This window comes from Neolamprologus multifasciatus, chromosome 11 (assembly GCF_963576455.1).
Source record: "Neolamprologus multifasciatus chromosome 11, fNeoMul1.2, whole genome shotgun sequence".
In the NCBI taxonomy this organism is placed as follows: Eukaryota; Metazoa; Chordata; class Actinopteri; order Cichliformes; family Cichlidae; genus Neolamprologus; species Neolamprologus multifasciatus.
In genome coordinates, this window is record NC_140449.1 from 30,869,893 (window position 1) to 30,889,087 (window position 19,195).

General features: G+C 39.3%; 3 protein-coding genes across 7 annotated transcripts; all 3 read left to right on the top strand.

The window, feature by feature from the left end:
- Positions 1-589: 589 nt before the first annotated feature.
- LOC146508822 (sentrin-specific protease 1-like) lies at positions 590-5,888 on the top strand. Of its 4 annotated transcripts, none has more exons than XR_014876905.1 (9): positions 590-1,916; positions 2,250-2,291; positions 2,379-2,450; positions 2,605-2,670; positions 2,792-2,880; positions 2,955-3,055; positions 3,134-3,242; positions 3,485-3,555; positions 3,684-3,816. XR_014876905.1 is itself a non-coding variant. In XM_085177799.1 (9 exons), exons 1-9 carry the CDS (start codon positions 1,585-1,587, stop codon positions 3,783-3,785), a joined length of 705 nt encoding a protein of 234 aa, XP_085033925.1. In that variant the 5' UTR covers positions 590-1,584; the 3' UTR covers positions 3,786-5,888. The 4 variants fall into 4 exon arrangements, 2 of the variants coding, with proteins under 2 accessions (XP_085033925.1, XP_085033923.1); XM_085177799.1 differs by lacking the exon at positions 3,134-3,242 and having other exon boundaries at positions 590-1,630; positions 1,801-1,916; positions 3,684-5,888; XR_014876906.1 differs by lacking the exon at positions 3,485-3,555.
- A 1,156-nt stretch (positions 5,889-7,044) lies between these two features.
- Positions 7,045-8,666, top strand: LOC146508823 (uncharacterized). 2 transcript variants are annotated; one of them, XM_085178535.1, is made up of 3 exons: positions 7,045-7,277; positions 7,448-7,545; positions 7,665-8,666. In XM_085178535.1, the coding sequence occupies exons 2-3, from the start codon at positions 7,474-7,476 to the stop codon at positions 8,052-8,054; spliced, it is 462 nt and encodes a 153-aa protein (XP_085034661.1). In that variant the 5' UTR covers positions 7,045-7,277; positions 7,448-7,473; the 3' UTR covers positions 8,055-8,666. The 2 variants fall into 2 exon arrangements, with proteins under 2 accessions (XP_085034661.1, XP_085034660.1); XM_085178534.1 differs by having other exon boundaries at positions 7,045-7,545.
- Positions 8,667-11,679: 3,013 nt separating this feature from the next.
- LOC146508824 (uncharacterized) lies at positions 11,680-18,893 on the top strand. Its single transcript, XM_085178533.1, has 4 exons — positions 11,680-16,809; positions 17,296-17,493; positions 17,598-17,805; positions 18,074-18,893. The coding sequence occupies exons 1-4, from the start codon at positions 16,041-16,043 to the stop codon at positions 18,333-18,335; spliced, it is 1,437 nt and encodes a 478-aa protein (XP_085034659.1). The 5' UTR covers positions 11,680-16,040; the 3' UTR covers positions 18,336-18,893.
- Positions 18,894-19,195: the final 302 nt, after the last annotated feature.

Below are 19,195 nucleotides of genomic sequence, written 5' to 3' on the forward strand. Positions count from 1 at the left end.
GTTATCATGTACATTACATATTAATGTGATTCTTTTATCATTGACAGGTGTCACATGTCTGGGAGCTAATCGGAATAGATCTAACTGGACCTCTTCCAAAAACGTCTAGTGGCTTCCAGTACATTATGACTGCAACAGACTATTTTTCAAAATGGGTTGAGGCTTTTTCATTAAAAAGCAAAAGTGCTGCTGAGGTAGCTCATCAGTTGTGCTCACTCATATATAGACATGGCTGCCCAAAACGAATTTTATCCGACCAAGGAAGAGAATTTGTTAACGAGGTAAGTGTTAAGTTTACTTTTCCATACCTCTTTAGGTAAATACTTGGCCACAGTGTGCCAAGTAGCTGCCAGGCCGAAGGTTTTGTGTGATTGTTTTTTAAAAACAATTTTCTTTTTTCTTTGAAGCTCAACTCAAGACTTTGCAGCTTAATGAAAATAGAAAGAAGTGTCACAGCAGATGAAAAGACAAATGACAACATAAAAAGGTATGTTTTATTTGTATGTAACATTTCATTTGCTTTTAAGACACTGTGACTATTGTGGTTTTTTTATGTCCACATGTAGAGCCCTGAGTCAACAGTCAACAGAATGACTGGGATGTGTACTTCTTTATGTTTGTATCTTTATGTAAAGTAATAAATGTTGAGGAGACCTTTAAGTATAATGTGTTCACCTATGGAAGTGTATCAAGGGGAAAAATGACTATACAAAAAATGATAGTCTATCTTTGTGGCTTTCTGTGATCAAAGCTTTATAATAGTATATTTACTTTTAAACATGAGTTATTATAGTTAGAATTTTCAGTTCATGTTTCACATGCATTATTTGTCTTTATGATTTTAATTGTAATTTAAAATGTGAAAATTTTAGCTGTCCTCCATCATTCTCCCTGAGGAGTCGAGTTACGGTGACTTTGTATCTTCTACAAGAGACGCACAAGAGCAAGTTAAAAAAACTGTAGAGGACAATATGGCAAAGTCCCAAGACTTACAAAAGGAAGCCTATGCCAAACGAGTCCAGAAGAAGTACAGAAACCTTGTGTACAGCGTTGGAGATGAAGTTCTTCTCTTGAACATGAGGAAACGTGGAAGGAAGGGAGGAAGGTTTGATCCAGATTTTTCAGGACCCTACACCATTCAAGACATCGCTGGAAAATGTGTGAGATTAAAAAACACGGAAGGAGCAACTTTAAAAAATCACTACAGCATTGACCATATCAAGCCGTACAGAAGAAGCCACCATGTAAATGTCAGTGACAGTGAAAAATACCCAACTCACAGTCAGACAGTGAACAGCAGCACAGACCTGAAGATGCCCCCCTGCCGTTCTACAGCTAACCTTCAGTGCCAGCAAAGTCCAGAGGATACCAGACCCTCTATTATTCATTATGCACCCAAAACGGCTGACAAAAGTCAAGAACTTCCCTCCCGGACAAAAAGCTTAGAAAATGAAGGTGGCATAGTGAACAACTCTTTTTGGCCCGTTGGTCATTTGTTGCCAGTTTGGCGTTGCAACATGATTAATCATTGCATGACTTTGTTTGCATTTTGCAGTCTTCAACTTATATTGGATGTAAAGAAACATGCAACGTGCACTGAGCTTGTGGAAGTCTGGAAATGGATCTGCCTGTCAGTAATTTTCTCTTTTGCCCACCCGCTGTACCTTTCCTATTTCTCTGCGTGAAAATGCATGTTTATTGTGTTGACTTTTTTCCTCTTGTGGCCCGTCGGCCTTTACCCAGCTTATCCACTAAAAATCTCATGCATGCCTGAGCTAACTTATCATATTTTTCTTTTAGTAAAGAGGCTATGGCGTACAAAGGATACTGGGCGCTTGGAGTCAGTTGTTGGACCATACAAGTTATTTGATTCCTCTTTTCGAACACTGCAGGGGTCACGGTGGCTTTCTGATGAGGTAAGAGAACTTATCATTATTGATTCTGATTTTGAAGTGCTGCTCCTTCTGAAGCATCTGCAGTGCAGACACCATTAGTAGTTTAAAATGTGCAGGTAGGTCGGGGGGTTTATATTGCAAAACTCTGATAAAGTTTCACCCATTCACTTCAATAGGAAAGATTGTTATCAACAACAACACAGATGTTGTGACATCTGTGACATTATAATTACCAGTTCCAGTACATGCAGAAAGAACCTTTATCAGCAATTATATTCCTTTCCAAATTTTTGTGTACAGCACTCAAGCAGTTACCTCAGAACTTGTTGTATAAACTCTGACTTTTCAAAACAGGTCATTGATGCATACCTGCACCGTGTCATTGAGAGACGAAAGGTAAGTAAGAAATGTCCTTTGCCCACTTATTTTGAAGTAAAAAAAAATGTATTTACTGTTCTATAACATTTTTGTATACTTATACAGAATGCTGCACACCTGCTCTGTTCAGTAGTTGCAAGCTCGTTGTTTTCTGGGCAGTTCAGATGCCTCACCAAGGTAAGTTGAAAGTTGAGAAGTGGTCCAAAAAGTTGACTCATTTCTATTTCTGAGGACAGAGTTCAGTTCCTTTAAACAACACTATATTTGAAAACACCCTGAGACACATGGTACCTAAGTAAATCGAAATTACTCTGCACTTCCAATCCCACAGATGAAGTTCCCAGTTGAAGAAATGTGGCTGTGCCCTGTGAACTTTGGCACACACTGGATTCTTGTGGTATGTGTTCATTTAGTTATTAATTTGTTGTGAAGCAGTTTCTTGCTCAAAGTGTTATTCTTAAATAGGTTTTCAGTGGCAAAAACTATTGTAATTTTTAATTTATTAACTTTTTCTTTAGATTGTCAACATTTCTGCACAGAAAATACTGCTCATAGACCCCATGGGGAATGAAGGTGTTTATGACAGGAAAATTCTGCGCAACTGGAGGTATGCATGATACTGAGGTATTATTCTTAGATAAAACATTTCTTGTTTCATTACAAACATTTTTGTTCAACTAGGAATTTTCTGAGGATGAGAGGGCATGAAGACACCATGGAGTGGCAGTTACAGACTATGCAACACAACAAGCAACAGGATTCCAGGAGTTTTGCTGTTAAAGGTAACCCTTATTCAAATGATTCCATTTATTGTTAGCTACAATTAGGACTTTACATTATCATAATGAGAAATCTCACAGTTTGCAGAACACTACCTTGCTTTTGGAGAGGTCAGTGAAGTATTAACCACTACAGAAGCAGTTGTGCTGGAGCGAATGCAGATAGCTTGCACCCTACTTGAACATCGAGGTAAGTCCAGTAAAGTCCTTATCACGTTAGAGTGCGTACTTCCAATTTAAATAGTGCTTTTTAAACAGCACAGTACAAATAGTGCTTTTAAAACACTTTCAGATAAGACCCTTCTTTAAGTCTAATTAAAAAAATTCAGGGGACTAATTTGCCATGAAGTATTTGTGGAAAAAATGTACTATTATTTTTTAATTAATCAATAAATAATGTTTGATTAAAACCTAACCATGAATGTGTTTCAGGGAACGCTGAGGACTACTGCATTGTTTGCTCCATGTTAGATGCTGACGCTGACCGCAGCATGATTGAAATGGTAAAACAAAACAAAACAAAACAAAAGAAACACATAAGTCTTAGTATCATTACTTGCTAATCATGTTTAAAATGTTGACTAATAGTATTCACCAAACATAATATGAGCTATTTATTTTTCCTTTCCAGGTGCAGTGTGAATCTTGCCAAAGATGGGCACATTTTGCATGTGCAAAATATAAAGAGAGCAACCAAGAATATAAATGCAAAAAATGTAAGGAAAACACATAACAACTTCTAATAAAAACAGCTGTCCCCTCCATGTCTCTTTGCATTCTTTGTCAACATTAGACGATTGTGTGCAGGAAGCATGTTTTGATAGTGTGATTTGGCCATCTGAACATGCTACCTAAATAAATCCCAGCAGGAAGCATGTTTTAATAGTGTGATTTGGCCATCTGAACATGCTACCTAAATAAAACCATGCTGGAAGCATGTTTTGATAGTGTGATTTGGCCATCTGAACATGCTACCTAAATAAATCCCAGCAGGAAGCATGTTTTGATAGTGTGATTTGGCCATCTGAACATGCTACCTAAATAAAACCATGCTGGAAGCATGTTTTAATAGTGTGATGGCCATCTGAACATGCTACCTGAATAAAACAATGCAGGAAGCATGTTTTAATAGTGTGATTTCGCCATCTGAATGTCCTACCTATACGACGGAGCCATTAATTACGTAAGGTAGCATATTCTGATAAGGTAGCACGGATTGATAGATAAGACCATAAATTTACGCCCCGGTAGGATGTTTTGACAAGGTAGGACGTTTTGTCAGAACACCGGCCTTCGCGGTCTAAAGAAAGCCGGGTAGTACGTGTTGTGGGATTTCTCTTTAGTGTATTGTCCTGTAATGTATTGTCTTGCTTTCATGTTACTTAGTTTAGTTTTTCTGGTTCACACCTCATTCACACTGGGAAACAGATGGTGAGAAACTGGTGAATGTCTCCCAGGATACGGAAGCTCACACAAGAAGGCTTGACCCCAGAGTGGGGGAGATTCACACAGGTGATAGAGAGTCTTTCTGTTTAGAGCCAAGGTGTGAACTGCAACTGTAAAAGCCTTTTGTTCTGCGACTGTGTATAAAAGGGACCTGAACTGTTCATTGTCAGAGACGACTTTCAGTGGCCCCTGACTGACGTCCCTCCTTATGCATGAGATAGCTGAAATAAAGGTGTTGTTACAACTCATCGTGTCTGCAGGCTTTGGTAATTAAAATTTCCACAACATACGTCACGAGCTCCCTCGGTGGAGTGAAACTCTGCTGTCTGCTCCTTGCTATCTAAAATATAACCCCAGAGGAACCCTCCCCAGGGATTAATAAAGTTAAATGTAATTTAATCTAATCTAATAACTTTAATCTCAGCCAAGCCAATTTACTCACAAACAAATAAAACACTGAAAAAACCAAACAATAAAAATTTTAAGTTATCAAAGTGACTTATATATCATGTTTAACCCGAGTAGTGAAAGACCGCGGGGGTTTGAAAACGATGTGTCGGTCGGCTCAGATATTTGAAGTTTACACAGCTACATTCTCACCTGAAAATATGTTAAAAGTTTTTTTACGACCCAGAAAGAGAAATAAGAGTAATATTAAAACTAAGTCGCTGCCGCCATTGTTGGAAACTGGAATTGGCTGGGCCGCGATATGAATTCTGCGATATGGTTTTTCAATTTTGTGTTCTGGGTGGAAAATTGGGAGAAATTCGGGAGAATGGTGGTTCCGGGAGATTTTCGGGAGGGGCACTGAAATTCAGGATTCTCCCAGAAAAATCGGGAAGGTTGGCATGTATGGTTGTGGCAACATCACTAACCTTGTCAAACACCTCAGATTAAATCATATCACAGAATATGACGAGCGTATGTTGAGGCGAACTGAAGAGGAGGAGAGGGAAAGGTGCTGCTAGGGCGAGACAGAAGTCTCTCACGGAGTCCTTTAGTGCTGCTGGCTGGCAATGTGTTCAAATAGCGCACAACTTCAGTTTTTTTTTTCTATATGATGAACCCTGCAGTATTAAGTGATAAGAACAAGTATTCTGATGTCCTGTAATCATTATGATGCTATAATATGAGATACAATAAATAAAATAACTTTTTGTACAAAGTATCGGTATCGGATCAGTATCGTTGATACCACCCTGAATATTACTTGGTATCGGATCGGAAAGAAAATCAGTGGTATCGCACATCACTAATGTGCACTGCATGTATTGTCAAGGAATGTACCTTCGGAGAGACCTCGTAAATGTCTCTCAAAACGATGGAGGCTGATGAAAAGGCAGGAAGAAAAAGTCTTGTCCTTGTCCATGATGGTGGACTCAACACTGTGTGAACAAATATCCCAAGGTGTATGGAAGCTTTTAGCTGTGATGAAAGATGATGAAATTTCTGCTGCTGTGCGAAGTGACTTTTACATTCTTCATATTCAAGGAATATTCTATATACAACCTTAAAGATGCAATCAGACCTGCAAATTTTCATAAACTTATCCAAGCTGTCAAGGAGGTGGCTGGGTTTGATGAAGACAGGCTCTCCTATAAAACTCCAAGTCTTGCTCTAAAGTTGGGTCACTCATTGCACAAGATATGTGACATCATACAGTGTAGGGCTCTGACAGCAGAAGACAATGAGCTGGAAAAGTCAACCCGGACTTTCAAAAAACTGTACGCATCAAAATGGTCTGAGCTTATCCTTCACAGAGCTTTAACAACACTGAGTGACAAGCACTTTAACAAGCCATCCACACTCCCTTTCACTGAGGATGTGCAGCGTCTTCACCAATATCTTGAAAAGATGGCAAATTCAGCATCAGAGAAATTGAAAAATAATCCATCACCACAAGCCTATGGGGAACTTTGCAGAATAACTCTGTCAAAAATTATTTTATTCAATCGAAGAAGAGGAGGAGAGGTTTCAAAGATGCAGCTGGAAGCGTTTCTTCAGAGGGACACAGCTGCCCTACATAAGGATGTTGCAGTTGGCCTCTCTAAGTTTGAGCAAAAACTGTGTGCACATTTTAGTCGTGTTGAAATTAAGGGTAAAAGAGGTCAAAAGGTTGCTGTACTGTTATCACCAGACATGGTTGAAGCCCTAACGCAGCTCATAAGCAGAAGACTAGAGTGTGGAGTCCCGGAAGAAAACCCCTTCCTCTTTGCAAGACCCAACTGTTTGACTCCTTACAGAGGACAGGACTGTCTCAGGATTTATGCTAATGACTGTGGTGCACAAAGTCCTGAACTCCTTAGGTCAACACAGCTAAGCAAACATGTTGCAACTTTGGCTGTGTCCGAATTCAGGGGAAGGATGCTTAAAATGCCATATTTGGGTGCAATGACGTCACAGCGACGTGGCAAAGGCTGTCCGAATCCAAAGAGTACTCAAAATGTGGCGACAAATGCGTCCTACTTTGCCCTGAATTCTAAGGATATGTCCGATGTATCCTTCATGTCCTACTATATATACTATATACTACTGTATATGCCTGTGTTTAGTTTATAATCCATATAATCCCCGTGATAGATTGCACGTGAACTAGTATGGTGGCCCCAGCAGTTTGTCATGCATTGCCACTCACATACAGCTACGTTATATCTTGCTAATTAATCAGTCTGTGATACGTTGCAGGGAACAAAGAGCAAACAACTCTCCTCATCAGATTGCAAGGCGAAAACGACCACCTCTTCAATGGGGTGAATAATTCTGCCACTGTGGCATGGAGGTACAAGAACAAATCAATTCACACCCATATATGAGTGTAGTTTCATGAACCCTCATGCTGCACAGAACCTGTGATGTCCATTCGGTATCACTCTGGCGTGCTGATGTGCAAACATTCGGATGTGGGGATCAACATAGTTGCCAAGGTTTCTGTCTGCTCTTATTTTTCAGGTGTGATCAGGACTATACTGGAGAAGATGGGCTTGCAGGGGACAGTCACCCCCTTGCAGGCAAGGAAAAAGTGGGATAACCTCAAGACAAAATACAAAGTATGTTGTTCTCAAGCAGATAAGTCACGAGGACGCAAGTTAGTAAATGTACACCTGCTAAGAAGTGTTGTGGTGTTATCATGTGTTAACTGTCGTGTTTTTATTTCCCCTGCCTTTAGGACTGCAAGTATCCAGGGTCAGGAGAGGGTGTAAGTGGGAAGCCCACTGCTGCCACTTGGCCCTGGTATGCCCTCATGGACGAGGTAATAGGACAGAGGCCGTCCATCAGGCCCCCTGTCCTACTGTCCACTCTCCCTGAGGACACTCCAGAGCCAAGTTCAGCAGTGGGTGACCAGAACGTAGCAGAATCTGACACTGATGAGGGAGACAGTCAGCCACCGACAACAGCAAGGAAGAGGAAACGGGATCGGGATGACGAGCTGCTCAACCTCATCAGGGAGGACATGCAGCAACAAAGGGGGAGGCAGAGGAAAAATGCTGAACGTCTTGTATTAGACAGTCACTCGGTTCAAAATGTGAGAGAGACTTCGTCAGGAACCGTGGCATAACACTAACAAAAAGGAACAGCCGCTAAACAATTAATCAACTTACAAAAATATCAACACAGATGTTTGACGTATATGTCATGTTTGCAAAAACCACTTGTTCTTGTTTGAAATAAACTTGAGCATTTACCAGCAGTTTGGCTGTTATATATATTGTCTCTAAAGACTGTACTTAAAAGAAACATGATATGTGAAAAGCACCTTTTCTGTGCTTGAGAGCATGTTATTACCAATTCAAGAACTCTGAAGATACACAACCCTGGCACTTTGCTTTTGGAACTGAATATTTGTCTTTCAGTGAGGCTTTCTGATACTGAGGGAAAAAGTTCCTAAAAGCAAATTCTCATCAGCAGTTGTATAACTCAAATTAAGGAAGATATGAGCTTAATGTAAATGCATAACATACCAACTAGGAAATCTAACCTCTAATTGCTAGCCTTTAACAGAGAAGACCTGTAAATTCATGGTTGAAAAGTTACCTTTGGAACTCTTATCCCTGTATTGCTTTGACTTAAGCATTGGACATTTCATAAAGACTATAGGGAATTGTGTCAACTTGTGAAGAAAGAAGAGTATATGTCTCCTTTTAATGTGGCTCTATCAGATCCTTGAATTCACATTATAAATATGTGATGTGATGTGATTTCCAATACAAATCTAAGAATAAGGTTTGTCTTTGCAAATTGCATTGAGCTGATTCTCGAATTCAGGTCTTTGTGTTTTGTGATGTTCGATTTTTGTCATAAGACCACATGTTTTGTTAATTATTAATTTTAATACGCAGTAGTACTGTTTGAGTTTAGCCATGTCCCACTTATTCATTTTTGGCCCTATAATATACTTTGGTGACAGGTATGCGTGTTGTATAGCCAGTGTCCTTACAAATCCTGTTGGGTGTCAAAATGTCTACTATTTTCATAGGCGGGGCTTCTCACCTAATTATGTATGTCCTAATAAGGTTGCAAAAAAACAGGTTCTTATATCTCTAGTTGTGTTGCGTGTATAGAAACTTTGAACTTTGGTGGTGGCTATTGCAGAGCTTCTACAGATTCAGTAACATTAGCAAGTGGTGGAGGCCAGCAGATGCAACACGCTGGCAGGTGGACAACGGAAAGGCAGGAGGAGCAGAGACCCGAGGCGATGAACTGAACTTCAGGTAAGAAGTTATGACCTGCAGTCTATCTGGGTCAGATATAAACCAAGTTTATGTGGAGTTTATTTTCGTTATGCTGCCTTTTTACAGTCAGTTAAAATAACTCATACTGTGTACTAGCTAGCATGATGGAGTTTCTATACTGCTGGGCGGGTGCTATGATATTATTGATGTTGAACTTGTTTTATCATATTTTATTTGTAAGGTTAATTATTAGAGTTTCCAACCGTCCGGTAAGAAACGGAATCGTCTCGTATTCAGAGAAAATATTGCGCGTTTCGTATTGAGGTGAAAAGGAACGCAGTTTGTCCCAGACTTCAGCTACAATTCTGTCTTTGCTGCACAGCTGCCTCTTCTTCTCTCATTCTCTCCCCCTCCCTCCCCTGTTTCTACTTCAATCATGAAACTGATCAATGATCAGCTGATCGGCTTTTCTCTCTTGTTTGTTTATCGCTCACTTTGCGCCAGAAAGAAGAAACCAGCGGATGTCGCGCTAAACAACAGTAGCACATTTAAGCTTGATCAGCTGTTGTTAGAATTTATTTAATAATAATTTCTAGTATCAGCTGTTGTTAGAATGTATTTGATATTAATTTCTAGTATCAGCTGGTGTTTGCTGGAGCCACAGCTGTAAAAGCTGCTGGTCATGATATCGGTTTGGTTATCTGGTGAGAGGGAAACATGAAGATGAAACCAGGAGATGTCCTTACTGAATCATCAGCGCTGAACAGGTGACGGAGAAACAGGTTTACCTTTTAGGTGACATGAATGTGTTGAAGGGAAGTTATGAACTGTTTCTGAGAGACAAATAACACCAGGATCTGTTTCTAAGTAGCTGACAGCTGGTAACTGTGCCGGGGCGGGTCTAGCAAAGTTTTGCCAGGGGCACAGGTAGGGCATTAACAGGGAAAAAGGGGGCACAAAGAAATACTTTTCTTTCTTATTCTCATTTAAAATGTCTAGCTGTTAACAAATAATTATCTGAATCTTACAACAAACGTTTTCATCTGATGTAAAATGTATAGAAATCCATTACTGTAGGGTCCCATCATAATTTCTTCAGAAGTAGCTAAGTACTGTATATGATGCCAGTATTTTCCCACATTTTCTAGATACTGTGTGTAAAATGCCATCAAAAAGTCAAGTTTTATTCTTTCTCACCTGTCTTTCTATCTCCTTTCACTTTTTAAAGGTTGCCATGTTAGAAAAAATATTTTGCCCTGCCATGCTGTTTATTGATGCGGCAAATGAATGGTTTATGAAAATATATCTAAATCTGTCATCAGTAATCATAATGATCATGTCTTACCTCTAGTCTTCTCTGTCTTAATTTCAGGTTTTCACCATGTGCTGTAGATAGTTCAGGAGGTTAACTCGACCAAGCAGTCTACTGTCGGGTACTGTTTAGTACTGTTTAGGATGGTGTAGGTTTAAGTTTAGATTTAGATTGTGTTACGGATTCAAATATTGGGGATGGATACAAGAGGAAAAACCAAAATAACAACACTGGTCCGGCCGGGTCAAGTCAAACGATGATTTAATGAATACACGCGTTGGAAATGGACACCATACAGCAGACAGCATCAGATCTCAAAATGGTGGAGCATTGATCAAACTCTTATAGCCTCTAGTGGCCCCCACCTAATCATAAAGCCTAAACATTCACATTCTTTCTCTCACACAGCGCCTAAGCTGCGACCTTGGCTCCCTGTTTATCTGCTCCTGCTGAGATGGGGCGGTATGCTCTGTTCTCTTCTAATCAGACAAATAAGGCGATGGCTTTCTGCAAACAGTATTTCTTATAACTCAACAGTATAATGCATCATAAAACAATATCATTCATTCACAATAAATCAGTAGTCTAATGTAATGCAGATCAGTTTAACAAATGTAACAGTTATCACCTTCTTCTAATTCAGGAGAATAATGCAAACTAAAACGACATAATAATTCACAATCTTTAATTAGGGGTCTAACATGGCATAAAATAATATTATAATCCAACAATTGATACATATATACCAACAAGACAGTGTACATCACTGTGACAACAGTGTTTGTTTTCATTCAAAGGCTTTATGGTTTTTCCTATAGTACCTGGTGGGCTGGTCTCTAGTCTAAATGCCCGGGCCGATTTTTGGCCCAGTCCAGCCCTGAATACATTTAACATGAATTTATTTTAGGTCTTTGTAGTTATTGGCCTACTTGGTGAAAATCCTGCACAATACTTTATTATTATTATTTAATTTGAAGATTTATTTGACCTATTCACCATGATCATGAAGTCCTGTTAACTTGTGGAAAAACAAATTGAGTATTTAAACCGAACTGATTTTCTAATATATATTGGAAGAAAATTGGAGAGGGATAAATATGCCCCAGCACTGTTAAGTGAAATTTCAATAGGTGGTTGTTGTTGTTGTTAATGAAAAGGAGAGAGAGAGAGAGAGAGAGAGAGAGAGAGAGAGAGAGAGAGAGAGAGAGAGAGAGAGAGAGGATAAAAAACCGTTCAGGGTGCTGGATAGTTTCTGGCCTCCAGGCATTTTTATGACAACCCTGATAAAGATGTTAATTGCTCTGACAATGTTTGTGCAACATTTTGTTTAGATTGGTTCATTTGGTCTTTATCTCACCGTTCTTGACTTGCCCACCCTAACGTAAGGTAATATAATGATTGGACACTGGGAAAATAACCTGTTAGAAAACAGCAGAATCTTGCAGGATGTTCAACTTAAAGCAGACTTGCATGCAAAACATTGATTTTAGCCACCTCACAAAGAACTCAGAGCATGTTGTTGCATTAAATTCTATTAGGGTCAGAAATCTTTGAAACTAATTCTAAACAGATTTTTGTTGTTCAGATCAATATATTAGCGAGATAATTGTGATCATGATCATTCACATTATTTTACTTAGTTTAGGTTATTCTGTTAGTGTGACACTCTGTTGTTTATGTAAGAAGTCTCATTTCCGTGTCTGTTTCCTTTGTTTCCCTCTTTTATGGTTTTTCTGCTCCACCCTCATTAGTGTCACAGTTGTTTTCATCTGTGTCCAATCACTGGTGCATATGGTCTCCACCTTATCATTTATCACTCTGTCTGTTCTCCTTGTGCATGTTTACCCATGTTTTTGTTTTTATCAACTCTTTGCATTTTGTATATTTCTTCAAATGGTAAATGGCCTGTATTTGTATAGCGCTTTACACATCCAGTCATCCACACATTCACACACTGGTGATGGCAAGCTACATTGTAGCCACAGCCACCCTGGGGCGCACTGACAGAGGCGAGTTACTTTTGTCACTAAACACTTTATTTGCATTGCCTAGGAATTCTTACAATACACAAGAATAAACGTTTTTATGAGTCTTTAGAAAAACGAATTGAAAAGGAAATCGAAGAGTTGCATTTTCTGGTATTTATGTGCGTTACGGTGAGGGGGAGTCGTCCAGACACACCTGGTCCATTGCAGAGAGTATGTCCACATAATGACCAGCTTTTCTCTCCTGGCTTGTCTCACAGCTGATTCACATTCTAAAAATCAGCAGTGTCTACTCTCATGTTGATGTACAGTAACACAGTGATATGAGGACAGCTTACCTCACTGTTACGCTTCCTGGCCAGCTTCACTTCTTCAGCTTAAAATAGATCCGACGGAGCTCAGCTGCACTCAAACAAAATGAATAAAAATGACTAAACTAGAGTTAAAGTGTTGATTTTTGATTATACTGATGCAAACTGCTCATCACTTCTTTGATAAAACAACAAAAAACAAAGTTTTTACAAACATTACAGAACATTACCTTTTATATTCACTTTTAAAAAGTTGACACGACTTATCATCAATGATTGATTCAACATTATGCACGAGTTTATTCTTTGTGTTTCAAAGTCTTTGGGCATCTTCATGTGACAAATCTATTTTGGTGCATTGAGCCAGTAGAGATTTGAATTACGCTAAATCTATGATGTAAGATTTTTTTCACATACAATTAATTTTTTGTTGCCCCCAAAAACATTTTAACAAACTGACTGTGATTAAGATTTTAATAATAAAAGATAATATTACAATTATTTTAACCATTTTGTTTCATTTAAATTAAAATTTGTTTTCAGGTATTTTTTTCAGGTAAGTGATTAATTTTCTAGTACACAGATCAGTCATGCTTAACAGGATAGAATTGCCCATAAATACTGATTCTGAGCCACAAGTGATTTTTATTAAATAACACTTAAATAAATTAGATTTTTTTTCTGACTTTGTTACTGCTTCTTTAGTAGTTTCCTTTAAGTGGCACCTATGTTTTCCCATAGTTTTTCCAATTCTCACATGAGCTTCTGTCCTTTAATGTGTAGAACAGTATGTAGCTTTTTTGCATGTCTGAAAACGGCTGACTGGTTTAGACCAGTCATGAACTTTAACCCCTCTGTTGGGGTCTTTAGCTACAGAGAGCTGTTGAGACTCATTGACCCCGCCGACCCTGAGATGAATACATGTAGATTCTAAACAGCAGATAAAGGTTATGCAGGTTTTGTTTAAGTCACAGTTGTACGACGCCCTCTCGTCCCTGCTCTCTCTGTTTCTTTGTTATGCTAGTGCATCATTAAAAAGATGTTTGCAGTAGTTTTGGTGGGAGAAAGTGGTCGATACTTCTGTTAAACCCATCTCACATTTTCCCCTCATTTACTTTTTTCTTACTTTTTTCTGCGGGGAAGAATCAGTTTTCAGGTAGATGTGTGTTATAATGTTAAACTGTTATTTTGTTATTTGTAATACTTTTGTATGGTTTCATGGGAGAAATTATTTAGAGAGCATTAAGCTTGTTATCGTATTTCTATTTAGAACTTTTATTCACTGTTGAATAAAAATCCCCCAGACCTGTACAAAATCCTCTAAGCTGAAATTTACTGACATACTCCACATAAAATATTTGGCACAAATTGTATGCATGTATTAACTGTGATAGGAAATGTGAAGATCTTTATTGCTGTTCCTCAGTCTGTAGAAACGATCCTCTAGCTCTGTAGTAGGTTATTTGTATATGCACTTTAACTTTATCCATGATCACTTACAAAAACCGTCAAATCAAAGTAAGAACTGATCTAATCTTTAGATGATGATTAATTTCTTCCAAATCCTTTTGTAGCAGCTAGAGCGGGGGTGTTCAACTAGATTCCCTAAGAGCTACTGTCCTGCAGCTTTTAGATGCATCCCTACTCCAACACAGCTGAATCAGATGTCCTTCAGCGTGCCATCGAGTTTGGCAAAGGCTTGATAACAAGCTAGCATTTGATTCAGGTGTGTAGCTCTCGAGGACTGGAGTTGCCCACCCCCGCTCTAGTTGCTCCAAAAGGATTTGGAAGAAATTAATCATCATCTAAAGATTAGATTAGTTCTTACTTTAATTGGACTGTTTTTGTAAGTGATCATGGATACAGTTAAAGTGCATAAAAAAATAACCTACTACAGAGTAGTCACATGTTTATGTGGCTCCATGCAGATTTTGGGCTGCTGAAAATAACTTGTGCTAAAAACAGATTTTTAAAGCTTAAAGTTTGCAGGCCTCTGAGTTAGCAGATGATGTGATTACAAAACCGTTGGTGCTGTAGAACATTCAGTTATTACAAGCTTGAAATAAACTCTTTTAAATGAAACATTGAAAATATTCTTTACTTTGATTTACATTTAGCTAAGAAAAAGGGACAAAAAATGTGTGGCTCAGTGTGACTGGTGTTGTTTTCTAAGTGTGCTAGTTTAGACGTTTTACACAGGAATTCTGTATGAACAATGTCACGGTGAGCTTTCAGATGCGTATTAGAAAGAGAAAGGACATGAAACAGTGAGTGGGGTGTGGAGACATGTAAGTGATGTGATCAAGCAGTCTGGAACACAACAATGGAGTGATGAGCTTCAGCCTCAAGCACGTTTGATCGACCTATCGAGAGTTGCTGAGGTGTAAAAGGAGTCGTTGACACACCCCACTTGACTGATGATGTCAACAGCAGACAAATAAGAGGATATACAGGGATTATTTTAATGACAAAGTCATATGTTGATTAAGTACCAGCAAGCTTTTTAAGGGTCACAGACCAGGGATGGTCACTGCTTTGGCCCAGTGTGTGTGTAGGCTGGAAGAGCTTCTCCATCTGCTTCTTACTGGATTTGAACTTTTCAGAAACTCCTGCAAGGTAAGGATTATTCTCTACAACAAACTATAATTTGCTGTGTAGTTCAAGTTTACCTGTTGTAGCATCTCTGCTGGTTAGATGTACTGCAATGCTGTTTTTAAGCATATAAAGTATGGATAGATCTTTACTGACCTATTTTAAGTGATTTTGGGAGGGAAAGTGGTTTTTCTGTTAAAATACATCTCAGATTATACTTCATTTGTTTCTTTTTGGCTGGCTGTAGGGAATTAATGTGTGCATGAAATGCTTTGTGAACATAATCTAGGATTTTAATAATAATATGACTTTTTATATCCACATTTCATGAAGCCAGACTGAGTCAGAGATTAATTTATTTGTTTGGAGATAAATACAAGGAGGCCTTGTTTTCAGTGACTCACAGGCACAAGCAAATTTCACCTCAACAAGCTTCTTTAAATTCACATGGCAACCCACAAGGATGTTGGGATAGTTATTCCTTTTACATAAAAAAAAGAGCTTAAGTGAGGTCTTGGTCATTTTTTTGTTTAGCCTGAGTTGTAAACTGTTGTTGTTCCCTTTCCAGGTTCTCCTACCTTTCAGCGAATCAGTTACTCAGGGACAAAGGACTGTTAATTGTAGGTCTGCAGCCTCTGCGTTGGTTGAATTTGTGTAAGGAATTGAGGTGCAATGGCTCAAACAGTCAACATGAAGGTCCAGGAGCTACCATATCTGCCACCTGAAGTTTGGGTTTTGGTGTTCGGCTACTTGAACACAGAGGAAAAGCACACAGCCCGCCTCTGCTGCAGATGCTTCAGAGATCTCATCGACCAACCGTCCCTGTGGAAGGATTATACAGCAGGACTCTCCAACTTTCTCCGCTACACATCTGGATTCTGGGACACCGTGCAGTGCCGTGGGGTCAGCCGTGCCACAGTGCAATATTTAGGACCCAAAGATTGGAAAATCCTCAGCAAGTCCCTCCCATCGCTCAAAACCATTGTCTGTGTGAGGGAACGGCGGTATTACAAGATTAAATACTTAGACAACTTGTGCGAATTCCCCAACTTGACGAGTCTTGGGGTACGAAACGCCACCTGGGTTGGGCCGTTACTGGTGCAGTGTCAGAGTCAGCAACTAGCAGAGCGGCTGACTCACCTCAGCGTCTGCAACATTCAGATGTCCTGCGACATTCAGATGTCCTGCGACATTCAGATGTCCTGCGGCGACACTGTGGCGTTCATCAACAGCGTGTCACGCTTGGTCAACCTGGAGTACTTGCTGTTCCACCAGCAGGAAAGTGAAGGGCTTGAGAGGATGAGGCCAGTGCCCTCTTGCGTCTTCCACAACCTGCTGCTAAGCCTGAAGAAACTCAAACACTTATCCTGGGGAATGAAAGGGGAGCCACCAGTGCCACTGCCCAACAACTACTTCTACCCACTGGACCCAGAAAACCCAGGTAAGCCAGTCTCCTGATTATATTTTACACTTGCAAGCATCAGAACCAATACAGTCACTTTTTACACCTTTGACAAGAGCTTTTCATCAAGAAAATACAATATTTTCTTGACATTATGCCTTAATATTGGAACAAAACCCATCATATTGATGTCAGTTGAGCTGCACACATGCTGCATTATTATATATATTTCACCTCTGTAATATTCTTGATGTATATATTAGTGCTATTTCTTAAATTTTGGAAACTGTATTGTACTTGTAATATATTGTATTATTTAAGTAGTTTAGTCTATTACTGTTACTATCTTGGACCAACTGTAATCCACATAATTTCTTAGGAATTATTATTCTGATTACATTCATAAATACATATTATCCTGATTAGTATTGTGATCACACAGCCTGTTGTGCAGTATTGTGTGACTATGCTAAACTTAACTGACAGAGACTAAATGTTTAACTAACCACCTCTTTTATCCTGTAGGAGAGTACGGAGGCCCAAAACTGATCTCTTTGGAGTTAGTCAATTACACAGAAATCCTCCTGTCGGAGGACGCGCTGAGGGGTCTGACTTCACTCAAGTCGCTTGCTGTCCACTACAGGTACCCCTGGGATGGTCTGCAGTGCAATCTGTATTCCTGGCTCAGTTATCTGCAACAGCTGAAATCACTCTCAATCACTGGTGAGCCAAAACATGCATTTAATCTTTGTATTGTGTGTGTATAGTGAAGCTGCAGGCCAAAACTGTTTTCTGTAACTTCTGTCCTGTCATTTCTTTCCTTATAGGAGGGAATTTTGCCTCTTATACGGAAGACCTTTCAACCCAGGTGACCAGTCTGACACTGCGAACATCCATATGCGCATGCCAGATGAGCGCCATTGCATCTCATCTCAAGCAAGTTGAGCATCTGGACATAAATCATAACCGCTCTGATGATAGTCTCTGCAAAAAGCTTCCTACACTGTTTCCTCAACTCAAAACTCTCAGGATACGGTATGCCCAGCAGATTTTTATTTTTATTACTATTACAAAGTAAAAGTTCCATTTGATGGTTTATGTGTGACCTGCAGCATCAAATCATCTCACTTGAAAAAGTGACATAATTTACATTTTGCTGCAAATGAAGCTTTTTTTTTCTGTGTTGATTTCTTAAGTACAACTGAAACACTACAGAAAATCGTGTCAACAGTTTCCCATTATGGGTCTATCGTTGCCAACACGCAACTAGAGCTGACTTTTTTTCCTGTCTTGTCTTCTGTAGATTCCACCGTGAGGAACCAACAAGAGACCTGCTGTTCCTCAACAAGCTGCAAGACCTGGAGCGACTGGAGCTGATCAAGAGACAGACATACATTCTTATAAGTGACGAAAACAAAACTTGGCCGAGTCAATCTTTGGAGGGACTGATCAAGGAGCTGCGGGAGATCTCCAGGAACAGGTTCAGCATCCTGACCACAATGCCCGAAAGGGACGTTTTGCAAGAATGCGACTGCATTTGGGAAAGAACGGAAACACGATTCTAATCCTGAGCAGTGCAAAGTGAACAATTTTTTTTTTCCTCCTCCATGGACTTTCATGTAGATGCAGCAGGTCCTGTAATGCGTGCAACACTACCTTTAAAATAAATGAAGGTCAGAGCAAGACGCTGCAGCTTTTTTGCTGCAGAGAACTTTAGACATAGAATGATGTGATGAAATATTCTGTTTTTGTTTTTTTTATAGGTTTGGTTCAACAATGTTACGATGAGAAATTCTCTGGTTCTTTATGATTGTTTGAGTGTTTATGATTTTGTTTTTTTTCAATCAAATAAAAACTAGTTTTCATAAAGAACTGCATTATTGTTTTTCTGTGAATTTAGTTTATTATTTCAGCTTATTACAGCTTTCAAATCAAAATACAGACCTCCAAGTGATTGTATAGAAAGCCCCCCTCCTCAGAAGGACATTATCAGTGTCATGCTCATGTCTAGCTGTGGAAATTCAGTTCAGTTCAATTTCTTTTTCCAGCAAAAAAGACAGTAATACAGAGAAACCCAATCACAACGACCCATTCATGTTTGAGGTGAGTGCTGGTTTTTTCATTGTACCAGTGTTTCCACCTTGAGAAGGCGTGTTGTCTATTCAGATTGGCAACACCTGTGTGTAATCAATGTCTACGGGGATTTAAGACCAGAGCTCACTTGAACACTTCAAAAGGTGGAAAGAGGCAGTGGTGGGAAACGGGACGGATGATACAAACCAAGGAAATTACAGACCTATAGTTTTAACATCGAGTATCTGTAAAATGATGGAGCAAATGATAAATCAAAGTGGGTTCAGAAGAGGGAGAAATTCAAGGGATCTGGTGTTGTGTTTGGAACACAAAGTCAGGAAAGCACAAATAA

Coding starts and splice junctions, on each gene's coding strand:
- LOC146508823 (XM_085178534.1), top strand. CDS start 7,351: ATGTCCATTCGGTATCACTCTGGCGTGCTGATGTGCAAACATTCGGAT. Junction 7,546..7,664: donor ACCTCAAGACAAAATACAAA/GTATGTTGTTCT, acceptor CCCTGCCTTTAG/GACTGCAAGTATCCAGGGTC.
- LOC146508822 (XM_085177797.1), top strand. CDS start 1,692: ATGTTTATTGTGTTGACTTTTTTCCTCTTGTGGCCCGTCGGCCTTTAC. Junction 2,451..2,604: donor AGTTCAGATGCCTCACCAAG/GTAAGTTGAAAG, acceptor CCAATCCCACAG/ATGAAGTTCCCAGTTGAAGA. Junction 2,881..2,954: donor AAAATTCTGCGCAACTGGAG/GTATGCATGATA, acceptor TTGTTCAACTAG/GAATTTTCTGAGGATGAGAG.
- LOC146508824 (XM_085178533.1), top strand. CDS start 16,041: ATGGCTCAAACAGTCAACATGAAGGTCCAGGAGCTACCATATCTGCCA. Junction 17,494..17,597: donor GAAATCACTCTCAATCACTG/GTGAGCCAAAAC, acceptor CTTTCCTTATAG/GAGGGAATTTTGCCTCTTAT. Junction 17,806..18,073: donor CTCAAAACTCTCAGGATACG/GTATGCCCAGCA, acceptor TGTCTTCTGTAG/ATTCCACCGTGAGGAACCAA.